The 12576-nt window shown below is 45.5% G+C and overlaps 1 protein-coding gene across 1 annotated transcript; it reads left to right on the forward strand.

Annotated features, from left to right (window-relative positions):
- Window positions 1-8115: 8115 nt before the first annotated feature.
- On the forward strand, window positions 8116-11840 carry LOC125545574 (TVP38/TMEM64 family membrane protein slr0305). The gene is made up of 7 exons (XM_048709574.1): window positions 8116-8673; window positions 8992-9044; window positions 9529-9621; window positions 9704-9927; window positions 10344-10410; window positions 11466-11573; window positions 11692-11840. Exons 1-7 carry the CDS (start codon window positions 8232-8234, stop codon window positions 11719-11721), a joined length of 1017 nt encoding a protein of 338 aa, XP_048565531.1. The 5' UTR covers window positions 8116-8231; the 3' UTR covers window positions 11722-11840.
- Window positions 11841-12576: the final 736 nt, after the last annotated feature.

Below are 12576 nucleotides of genomic sequence, written 5' to 3' on the forward strand. Positions count from 1 at the left end.
GAGTATCTTATAGTATACCTAAGTAGTTGATCCTCACTAAGTTCTATTTTATCTCAATATGCACACATGTCATTGTTGGGGAACGTAGTAATTTCAAAAAAATTCCTACGCACACACAAGATCATGGTGATGCATAGCAACGAGAGGGGAGAGTATTGTCTACGTACCCTCGTAGACCGGCAACGGAAGTGTTGACACAACGTAGATGAAGTAGTCGTACGTCTTCCCAATCCGACCAATACAAGTACCGAACGTACGGCACCTCCGAGTTCTGCACACGTTCAGCTCGATGACGATCCCCGGACTCTGATCCAGCAAAGTGTCAGGGAAGAGTTCCGTCAGCACGACGGCGTGGTGACGATCTTGATGTTCTACCGTTGCAGGGCTTCGCCTAAGCACCGCTACAATATTATCGAGGAGTATGGTGGAAGGGGGCACCGCACACGGCTAAGAAAACGATCACGAGGATCAACTTGTGTGTCTAGAGGTGCCCCCTGCCCCCGTATATAAAGGAGCAAGGGGGGAGGCCGGCCGGCCCTAGGGCGCGCCAAGGAGGAGGAGTCCTCCTAGTAGGAGTAGTCCTAGTAGGAGTAGGACTCCCTTCTTTCCTACTCCTACTAGGAGGGGAAAGGAAGGGGGAGAGGGAGAAGGAAAGGGGGGCGATGCCCCCCTTCTCCTAGTCCAATCCGGACCAGAGGGGGAGGGGGCGCGCGGCCCACCCTGGCCGCCCCTCTCTCTCTCCACTAGGGCCCATAAGGCCCATTACTTCTCCGGGGGGTTCCGGTAACCCTCCGGCACTCCGGTTTTCTCCGAAATCACCCGGAACACTTCTGGTGTCCGAATATAGCCGTCCAATATATCAATCTTTATGTCTCGACCATTTCGAGACTCCTCGTCATGTCCGTGATCACATCCGGGACTCCGAACAAACTTCGGTACATCAAAATATATAAACTCATAATGAAATTGTCATCATAACGTTAAGCGTGCGGACCCTATGGGTTCGAGAACAATGTAGACATGACCGAGACATGTCTCCGGTCAATAACCAATAGCGGAACCTGGATGCTCATATTGGCTCCCACATATTCTACGAAGATCTTTATCGGTCAGACCGCATAACAACATACTTTGTTCCCTTTGTCATCGAAATGTTACTTGCCCGAGATTCGATCGTCGGTATCTCAATACATAGTTCAATCTCGTTACCAGCAAGTCTCTTTACTCGTTTCGTAATACATCATCTCGCAACTAACTCATTAGTTGCAATGCTTGCAAGGCTTATGTGATGTGCATTACCGAGAGGGCCCAAAGATACCTCTCCGACAATCGGAGTGACAAATCCTAATCTCGAAATACGCCAACCCAACATGTACCTTTGGAGACACCTGTAGAGCTCCTTTATAATCACCCAGTTACGTTGTGACGTTTGGTAGCACACAAAGTGTTCCTCCGGCAAACGGGAGTTGCATAATCTCATAGTCATAGGAACATGTATAAGTCATGAAGAAAGCAATAGCAACATACTAAACGATCGGGTGCTAAGCTAATGGAATGGGTCATGTCAATCACATCATTCTCCTAATGATGTGATCCCGTTAATCAAATGACAACACATGTCTATGGTTAGGAAACATAACCATCTTTGATTAACAAGCTAGTCAAGTAGAGGCACACTAGTGACGTTTAGTTTGTCTATGTATTCACACAAGTATTATGTTTCCGGATAATACAATTCTAGCATGAATAATAAACATTTATCATGATATAAGGAAATAAAATAATAACTTTATTATTGCCTCTAGGGCATATTTCCTTCAGTCATATCATCAAAGGCCCATCTCAACATACATGTGAAAAGTTTTTTCATTATTAGTTGATCCCACTACTTCTCTCAATATGCACACATTCCACTTCATGACACATGCCAACTCATAAAAGGGCCACCACAACATGCATGGAAAATGTTTCCATCATTATGCTACCTATACGAATAATCAAATACAATATATAATAAGTATTTTAATATTTAGTTTATATATTATTGATCCATATATTCATGTTAATACAATCAAATGTCATTGAAATATGTTGCTGACAATATCCTCAATAACCCACGGGGTACCATCTAGTATAAATTATGTTTAAAGTCAAACGGTTCAATGTTTGACAAAGTTTATAACAAAGAGAGGCAAAAACTACTATAAAAATTGTATCACTAAATACACTAATAAAGTAAATGTTTATATTACATATAGTTAGTAGTATAGTAAAATATTATATTATGTATATTTAGTAAAAAAATAGCTTGTAGTATTATAGTTATTGGTTGTTTTTCTAACAAGCTTCGTCAAACTTTGAGCCATTTTACTTCAAACAAAATTTAATGATCCCCATTGGGAGACGGAGGGAGTAAGAAGCATAGAGCTTTGTCGGTACCATTTGCGTAGTTTTGACAGGATATGTTCGGTATAATTAGTTGGAGGAAAGAAGAATAGTGTTGAAACAACCCAATCAAGAATATTTTTTCTAGATTATGAAAGTGAACAAAGCATAATAGACAGCCGAGGATTTGAGGGAAGCGGTTGAGCTAGATAAATACTTTATGGGCCCGGGGGGCTAAAAGAAATATGAGGATCCGACGGGGAGATGCGTTTTCCCATTTAGGCCACCCTGATATATTTACCATTCGCATTTGTTTCCAAATCTTGAGGAGGGGGGCAGTTCCCCCCTTGGCATGCACACAACTTCGCTAGTGAGGATGATTGTGGATTGGTCGTGACCTGGGCAACTTTCCTTCGCTTTAGATGCTTTGAACGATTGAAAGGGCATGCATGCATGGCCAGTGTGCTCGTTGATTGGACCTAGCTTCCCCTTTGAACATTTTTGGCCTCAAGTATTGACACGGTTGCCCAAGGACAATCGATCTTAGGAAAAGATGGTGTGACATGGGTCGGCATGTTGTGTTATTTTGTGGCATACGTGTTCTCTTCTAGTATGATGATCGAAGTCATGTTTCGAAAACTCTTACCGTGACACATTTTTTCAAGGAAACCGACTATAAGCCACCAAAAAACCGCTCAAATTAACCTGCAGCACAACCTATGTGTTTGTTCTCCATAAGCCCCCGCCATGGCTAGGACCACCTCTGCTTCTGGTCGTCCTCATCCTTTTGCAGCCCATGCACCCACCGGGATGTCGTCAGAGCTCTCATCATCGTGGTCACTATATGAAACAAGGGAGGGTGAGAGCGAGTTTCTCTAGTCCTACTACTAGTTTTTGTTGTTATGCTTACTTAGTAGTTTTGTTGCATGCCTCTAAGTTTATCTAGTTCTACTAGTAGATTTTTCTAGAACTGCTATATTTGTACTCCCTCCGGTCCTTTTTACTTCGCATATTAGATTTGTCCGAAGTCAAACTTTGCTAACTTTGGCCAAATTTATAATAGAAACTATTAACATCTAAAATACCTAATAAATATAATATAAAAATATATTCGAAGATGGATCTATTGATATTGGTGTTGTTATGTGAATGTTAATATATTTTTTTCTATAAACTTGGTCAAACTTTAAAAAGTTTGACTTCAGACAAACCTAATATGCAGAGTAAAAAGGACCGGAGGGAGTATTATGTTATTCTTTTGTTTTACCGAATTATTTTGTATTTATAAATAATTGATTAAAATCTCTCATTCATCGCCACTCCTTTGGTCGATAATTTTGATCCTACACTTTGTGATGTGGGTTTGGTCGACGGTCATTTGCACGAAGTTGGAGTCGCTTGCTCACGGAGAAGTGTTGACGATGACATCAATGTGCAACCTCAACAAGACTTTTTTGTTTGTGTGTGTATGTGTGTTTGTGTGTGTATGTGTGTTTGTGTGTGTGTGTGTGTGTGTTTAAGTATGCCAAATCAGCGGGTTATGCCAGTTTTTGCCCGACTTTTTATTAATTAACCAGACAAATCTCTTCTTCTTAACTAATAGATGAGGCAAATAGTTATCGCCATCTCTAAATAAATAAAACTAACATGATTCAAGCGTCTCACTCATAAAAAAAATTATGATACCAACACCAATAACTTACCCAAGTTTGCATAGGCTCTGTGAAAGCACATTCCAAGTAACCAGGTTCAATATAGCTATCCGGACCTGCCGCCCAATGAAAGCATACTCATAATGCAATAATATATGCATCCGACTCAAAAAATCAATGGCACACTTCAAGAACTAAAAAAATAAAACCTCCCACACATGAAAGTGAAAAGAAAACTAGCAAGATGTCCTATCCCACATCTATACGATTAAAAAAGCATAACCCGGTAGAAATCCAACGAAGCTAAAAGATATTTGTCGAACACTTCCAACAAGACGAGCTCAAAGGCATTGCTCCAATTATCAAGGGGGCTATGGGCAGGAGATATCGATATCGATGAAAAACTTCAGTGCGTGGGAATTTACTTGCATAGCGTCATTTCAGCGATAAAAACATGATGAATAGACTGAGTGTGTGTTGCGAGTAACATTTCCACACTAGCATTGCCTTGTTTGAATTCTATCGGATAACACGAACGAAGTGTCTGATTTACATATCAATTTCAATAGAAAGAGTACTCCTGCCATGCATGCCGGAAACACCGTAAGCCCTACCTTCGCGCTTACGAAGGAGAGCTCCAAATTGCAAAATATCCTGGCTACGTGATGCGCCTTCTAGAACACACATGCATTTACATAAATTTAGTTGCACAACTGTTCGTTAAATACTCCCTCCGGAAATACTTGTCGGAGAAATGGATAAATTTTCGAATGGAGAGAGTAACAATGATTTTACACAAATATATGTAAGCACCGTTTCACATTTTTAGTACTCTGTTGACATGAGAGGCATAAAAGCAGAAAACTCATACTACAGAATTCATGTTCGATCGAACAAGGGTGCTCACGAAACCGATAGGATCCAGTTATCCAGGCAATGGAATTAGTAGGACTAGTCGAGCGAGCATTTGTTTTCACCGGATAGCTTTACAAACTAGATGATGCCTCAACGCGTTGCTGTGGGAAATTTGCTAAAAGAATGCATAAAAGTTGCTACAAAAACATCTATGACTAATGAGAAGCAAATCTAAGCTTAAAAATGAAAGTGAAACACAAAGGGTATACAAAGAAAAAAAATGAATTTTAATTAGAAGAATATCATTTGTAACAAAAAATAATATGAATGTGAACTACATAGGTATGATGCAAACGATCAACACATATATTCTCAAAACAAAATCTAATGAAAAAAACTAACTTATGATAACATGCATGAATTGATGATGTGATGCATGCATGCATGCATACACTAATGCAAAAACAATGTAACTTGTGACTTGCATGGCATACTCCCTCCGTCCGGTGAAGAATGTACATCTAGCTTCAAAATTTGTTCACAAAAAAGTGTACTTACTACTATATCTTTCCAATGCACTTTAAAGTAAGAAAAATACTTCTCTCTCTTCACACAGTAATCAAGACCAATAGCAATCTACGAATGGTCTTCTTAATTTCTACACGCACTTAGCTCATTGGGGGTTAAGTAATTAAAGATGAGAGAGATGGTGGCTTGCACCTTTTCAATGCATTTTTTACTCAAGTACATAATTTGTCCAGTTAGTGGGTAGTTAGGGCATCTCCAGCCGCGCCCCCAACAGCCCCCCCCAGGCCACTTTTTCGGCGCCGGCACCGAAAAAACGGCCCAGTCGCGCCCCCAGAACGCCGAAAATCGCCGGTTCGGACCTTTTTTCCGCCCGGCGGTCACAGGCCGAACCCGGCACGCTGGGGAGCAGCTGGGGGCTCTGGCGCTAGGGAAAAGCACGCTTGGCCCACACCGACAGGGGAAAAGTCAAGGTTTTCTTCCCCCTACTCGCCTCGCACCCCCGCGCCCTCGGTCACCACTAGCTATATCCCGGCGACGGCCGCCGCCCTACTCCGCTAGATAGCCATTCCCCGCCGGAAAATAGCAGCGCTTCGCCGCGGCAGCCCCTCCCACAGCAGCTGGGCGTTTCCGGCCGCCGTTTCCGGCCGCGGAGGCGCGGTTTAACGGCGGGTACACGTCCACCGAGCGCTAGGTGTTCGGCGTTTTGCCTGTCTCGGCGATGGACTCTGATGAGGAGGAAGAGCTCGCCGCGCTGCTGGAGGAGGAAGCCGCGGCCGACGTCCAGGAAGAAGAGCATCTCATGGTGCTCGCGCGCCCTCGCCCAGCTGCTGGCGAGCAATGAAAAGCCGCGGCGAGGTGGCTCGGCGCCGGGGCGGGTGAAAGCAAAGAACCGACATCGTCTCCAAGGCTACTGCATGCTCTACTCCGACTACTTCACCGATGCTCCACTTCATGGCGAGAGAACATTTCGGCGCCATTATCGGATGAGCCGAAAGCTCTTCCTCAGGATTGTGAATTCCATCCGGGAGTTCGACAACTACTTCAAGTGCAAGATGGATTGCACTGGCGCTCTTGGATTCACCTCCATCCAGAAGTGCACGACAGCGATGAGGATGCTTGCATATGGAGCTCCCAGTGATTCACTCGACGACTATGGGCGCATGGCCGAGTCCACCAGCATAGAGTGTTTCTACAAGTTCTGTCGGGCAGTAGTGGCAGTGTTTGGGCCACAATACTTGAGAAAACCCAATGCGAAAGACACTGCTCGGATCCTAGCCTAGAATGCAGCAAGAGGATTTTCTGGGATGCTTGGAAGCATCGACTGCATGCATTGGAAATGGAAGAATTGCCCATTTGGTTGGCAGGGGATGTACAAAGGCGCCAAAGGCGGTTGCAGTGTGGTGCTTGAGGCGGTAGCCACACAGGACCTTTGGATTTGGCACTCCTTTGGTATGCCAGGAACTCACAATGACATCAACGTGCTGCAGTGCTCTCCTGTTTTTGCCAAGCTCGTTGAGGGCCATTCTCCTCCGGTGAACTTCGAGATCAATGGGCACCAATACAACAAGGGGTACTATCTAGCTGACGACATCTATCCGAGATGGTCGACATTTGTGAAGACGATCTCAAACCCTGTGGCAGGAGGCAAGAACGCCTGGTTTGCGAAGCTTTAGGAGGCTTGCAGGAAGGATGTCGAGCGGGCATTTGGTGTGCTCCAATCTCGATTTGCTGTTATTCGGTACCCCGCTCAGACCTGGTCCAAAGATCAAATGTGGGAGATTATGACTTGCTGTGTCATCTTGCACAACATGATCATCGAGAGCGAGCAAGAAGACCCAGTGTTTGACACTGAACCATACTACAGGCAGGGTCCTCTAGCCGAAGTTGATCACCAGCTACCGGCAACTTGGACTGCCTATCTTAGTATGCGTCAGGAGATCCGAGACCCACAGGTGCATCATCAACTGCAGAAAGATCTGATTGAGCACCTATGAAGGCTCAAGGAGGACGCCGTGTGATGAAATACGAGTTTTTATTTGTTGAACTATATAATTTGTATTGAACTATTTGTTGTTGTACTATTTTGTTAAAGTATTTGATTTTTCTGTGATGAAATATGTGATAAGAAATAATTGTGTTGATAATTGAACGCCGAGACACGGCGAAACCACGCCGAATATGGGCCTATTCTCGCCCATATGGGCCGTTTATTCGTCAAAATTGGGCTGCAAAGTGGGCCAGTTTTGGCGCCTGGGGGCGACGACTGGGCGCAAAACCGCCCCGAGCGCCGATTGTATCGCCGGCTCGCTCCCGGGGGCGATTTTTATGCGTCCTGGAGGGGGGGGGGGGGGGGGGCAACGGCTGGAGATGCCCTTACATTTCTAGAAAAAATAGCTAGTGGGTTGTATCTATTTAGAATAGTGGGTTGTACCTATTTAGGAATAGAGATATCACTAGCGACCAGTTCAGCTGGTGCAAGATTTTTGAGCCCAGACCGGGGAGAAGAAATGTGGGGGCATCTTTTCCAGTTCGATCACAGATTCCGCTGCACCAATCACAGACCACGCGCTCAGGTTTCGGAATCTCAGCAGCTCTGCTGGCTTTCGGCCACCACGGAACGGCAGACGGCGACAGCGGGCCCGCGCCGCAGCCACCGCGCCCACAATCCACATGCCGCTCCCCGTTCACTCTCCAGCGCCTTCCTCCCTCCCCGTTCTCCCCCTCCCCTCTCTCTCTCCCACGCCTCTTATCGCTTCCGAGCTCTCATGGCCGCACACCCCGCGCGCTAAGCAAGCCTGACAGCCCGACCCCATGAGGCAGCCGCACCTCCTCTCGCCGCAGCGGCTCTCCCCCTCGCCCGTCCTCTCCCCCCACTTCTCGCCGCCCTGCGCGGCGCAGGGCGGCTCGCCGTGGCGGTGGCGCCACCGCCGGGCCTTCCACCCGCCGCTCTCCTCGCTGCGGGAGTCCGACAAGGGCACGCTGCGCAAGGCCTCGCCCAACCTCCCCTTCCGGCTCGGCGGCGGCGGCGGCGGTGGCGGCCGCAGCCCCGACGACCGCCGCTCCGCCGCCGACCGGGAGAAGAAGGGGAAGGAGAAGGAGGAGGAAGAGGGCGAAGGGTTCTCGGGGGCCCTCACCGGGACGCTGCTCGCCGGGGCGGTGCTGGTCGGGGTCGTAGGGGGGTTCGGGGCCGCCGGGTACGTGTACAAGGACCAGATCAATACCTTCCTCACGCACTTCTCCGGGTTCATTGAGGGTAATGGAACCAACAATCCAGCTGTGCTCCCACCTCTGCTTGCTTTGCACTACCACTTGTTTGGCCTAAGCTGTGCTCTTAGTAGTACTGAAATTAGTGAAATGTCTTGCGAATTCTGCGTTCAAATATAGCTAGTGATTCTGGTGCTTAGATAATACTACATACTACTCCGTAGTGGCGCATGATAGCAAGACCACTGGGTCGCAGAACTAACTATTCACATATCTGCTGATTCTTGTTGATCATTACGAAATCTTTCAAGTAAACGCCTTCCTTGGACATTTTTAGTTAAACTTCTATATTACTTTGCATGAACAGGCTATGGCACTGCTGGGTACGCGTTGTTTATACTTGCCTATGCAGGATTGGAGGTATGTTCTTCAATTATCAACCTTAGTCATCTACTCCCTCCGTTCCAAATTACTCGTCGCGGAAATGGATGTATCTAGAACTAAAATACATCTAGATACATCCATTTCTGCGACGAGTAATTCGGAACGGAGGGAGTACCTTCTTGTCAAGGTGTATGCTCATTTCCACCTAAACTAGCTATTCCACTACAGATGATAATACAAGGTTGCCTTATCAGCACGACAGTTGGGCAGTTGTTCTGAAATGTTTACATAACCTAATGTTCACGATAAGCTAAAAATGCATCAATGCTCCTTGTGTATGCAGCTGTCACATAAATGCCTAGGCACTAGATCATCTTTATGACTTTATTTTTTGGGGGTTGGTGAAACAAAAATTGGTGGGTCCACATTTGATCCTTTTGGCTATGAATCTTAGACCTTTTGCATAACATCAGGGTTGCAACTTTGGATTAATACTAATGATAGTGTTTGTTCGATTCAGGTTCTTGCAATTCCAGCAGTACCGTTGACCATGTCTGCAGGTCTATTATTCGGTAGTGTTACTGGTACTATTATGGTTTCAATCAGTGGGACAGTAAGTAACTTCAACATAAAGAACATTTCTGTTTTCATTCTGCCGTTGTGCATTTTCTCATTGAACTTTGTTGACTGTATAGCTAGCTGCCGCTGTGGCCTTTCTCATTGCTAGATACTTTGCCAGAGAGCGTATTCTTAAGATGGTTGAAGGAAACAAGAAGTTTCTGGCGATTGATAAAGCGATAGGTGAAAATGGTTTCAAGGTTGTGACTCTGCTTCGCTTGAGTCCCCTATTACCTTTCTCCCTTGGGAACTACCTGTACGGTTTGACTTCAGTCAAGTTCTTACCCTACGTGTTGGGCAGGTTAGTTTCTGCTCCCACTTCCTTATATTATTTTGGCATTCTCCGTGAATCTAACAGAAATAATGAAGTACATATTCCTGCACACAGAAAAACTAAGTACATGGCCTTAAACTTCTATTCCACAGAGCAAACTGCACTCATTGAGAAATTTAGCTGTTCTTAACGACCTATTAACTTAAAAGTTTCATATGCATGATTCATGATGCACTGTAGTAATGTTATTACAGACGCATGCGATTTACAAAATCAAAGGAGTAGCAAATACCATATACCTGGTTAAGGGACTGACAACTTTCTGATCCACTACAAATTGAGCATTCCTTTGTGAAGGAATATCACACAGAAAATTTTGCCATCAGTATATATTTTTCCTATAAAGCAATTTTACCTCAGATATTGCTTTTGTACGTATGCAGTTGGTTGGGTATGCTTCCAGGAACATGGGCCTATGTCAGTGCTGGTGCATTTGGGCGAGCTATAATCGTAAGTTCGTAAACCGTTGATCTTTTCTGAGTTCACCTTTTCTTTGCAAACTTGCTTTTGTTGCTACATCAGGGATACTGCTCCACAATACAATATATACTCTTTCAAGCCATCAAAAATGCTTTACATACTGAGGTGTTTGGTTGGGTGACTTTTGCCCGTCATCCGGTTACAGCGTGATCTGAAAACTTTACGCGCATTTGGTAACGCGGCGCCGTAGTCGGCTACACCGTAAACGAGTCTCGTCACGATCTGTTCCTAAACAGGCCAAATCCCTCTCCATGATTCGTTTATTGCTCTAGTTAATCGTCGCCAAGATCATGTTACTTGTTCCTGGCTTCGATTCTGCGTGATTTTTTGCCTTTTTGCAATCTGATTACTTAGCAGATCCAAACACAGTTGTAACTTGATTCCTTTACAAGCATGAAACAAACAGAAGAGCAAATGCTCCTGTTACGCCATGATCCCACCGATACCTGTTTCCGTTACCAGTCCCGTTACCTTTGGTTGTACCAAACATCTCTATGTGTTCTCTACTCTTATATAGAATAGTACTACTTCCTTTAAACTAATATAGGACGTTTTAGAGACTTGTGTCATGTGTCAAGTCTCTAAAACGTCATATATTACTTTACAAAGGGAGTAGCTCATAAGAACCGTCTCCATCCCATGGATATGGGGGTGTCTTGCAGCATGTCGACGTTATGTCTGCTTTCTAGTGAAGTGTCCAGAATGGAATATCACTTGTATATATCAAAATGCGGACACCTTAATCCAACTCAAGGCACCCCTTAGTCTATAGTGTGCTTTGATGTTGCTGGTAGCAGCTCAAATATTTCAGCAAAGTATTAGAACATGGTGTTTCATTTGGTACTTTGAAAATTCAGTTGTATGTGTAGTCAGGACGGTTGAACTATAGAGGCACCGGAGTTCAAACCTAATAAAAATAAACTTTCTTGAGTGAAACAATGATGAACCCATAAGGTTGATGAGATCTTTTTTTTATCAAGTGGCTTGAATACTTGGAACCATGACATGGCTCCCTCGTTTTGCAGCAAGATGAGACGGAAATCGGTTTGGGAGGAAACAACCAGCTATTGACACTGGGCATAGGGCTATTAGTTACAGCCGTTGCTGCTACTTATGTAACACGGCTTGCTAAGGTAATTAAGCTTTTGTGGTATATGTATATAACAGTAGAAATCAATCACTGAGATGTGTTATTTTCTTTTTGTCAACCTCGGCTACTATTGCTAACTGCTTCTCCCCTTTGTTTTCCAGGATGCTGTAAAGGATATTGACGACGAATAGAATGGTAGGATTACATAGCAAAAGGGCCATTCAAATAGCAACGTAGCACGAGAATGTACAACACTGGCATCTTTTGGTGCAATCTAATCTAGAAATACAAGCGATTGTCAGAGGGAAAATATTGTCTCTTCTCAGTGTCCTCATCCAGCTCTCCCATACACATCCCTACGCTGGATCTGTCAAAAATCAAAAATGAGGCGAGGATTGTTTTTTGCTGTACCTACTCTGCCAGCGCCGAACTTACCAGTAGTCGACACGCACAATCCTTCATATGATGGAAGCAGTTGGCGTCCCTCAGTATGATCTCCCTGCCGTACGCCTCGGTGACCATCTTGATCGCGGCGTGGCAGTCGCCGCACACCCGGAGGTTCTCCTTGGGCTTGTAGCTTAAGCATCTTCCCTCAAGAATATTAGGACGTGTTTGGTAGTCTGCATGAGGCCTGGCCTGACTCGCGTGGGACGAAAATAGACCGATTGGTTGCCTGCTTTCATTGTTTGGACCGCATGGCACGAAACTTAAAGCACTCCTGGGCCTAGCTCCCTGGGAACGCTTGAATCGGTAGTTTCTCCAGGGCCAGACCCGAGCAGTGCACGTGGGCGGCGGCGGCTGCACGCGCGCGGCCACGCTCGAGAAGCCGCGTTGCTTCCCAAAGCGCCGGCAGTTATTAGGCTCATTGCTCCCTCTCCCTACTCTTCCCCACTCCCCCAACTCTCACCGGCGGCGGCGGATCGGAGCAGAGCAAGAAGACCATCAGACTCCATCACCGGCGAGCGGATCATCACTTGGCTCGTGGCAATGGCGGTAAGCACTTCTCTCTGTTCGACATGCAGAATATTTTCCTGTTCGATCCGGCG

The sequence above is a fragment of the Triticum urartu genome, chromosome 3, assembly GCF_003073215.2.
Source record: "Triticum urartu cultivar G1812 chromosome 3, Tu2.1, whole genome shotgun sequence".
NCBI lineage: Eukaryota > Viridiplantae > Streptophyta > Magnoliopsida > Poales > Poaceae > Triticum > Triticum urartu.

What these genes read in the sequence shown, in the direction of transcription:
- LOC125545574 (XM_048709574.1), top strand. Translation starts at nt 8,232, where the DNA reads ATGAGGCAGCCGCACCTCCTCTCGCCGCAGCGGCTCTCCCCCTCGCCC. An exon ending in TGGTTTCAATCAGTGGGACA is followed by an intron (nt 9,622 to 9,703) that starts GTAAGTAACTTC and finishes TTGACTGTATAG; the next exon opens with CTAGCTGCCGCTGTGGCCTT. An exon ending in ATGTAACACGGCTTGCTAAG is followed by an intron (nt 11,574 to 11,691) that starts GTAATTAAGCTT and finishes TTTGTTTTCCAG; the next exon opens with GATGCTGTAAAGGATATTGA.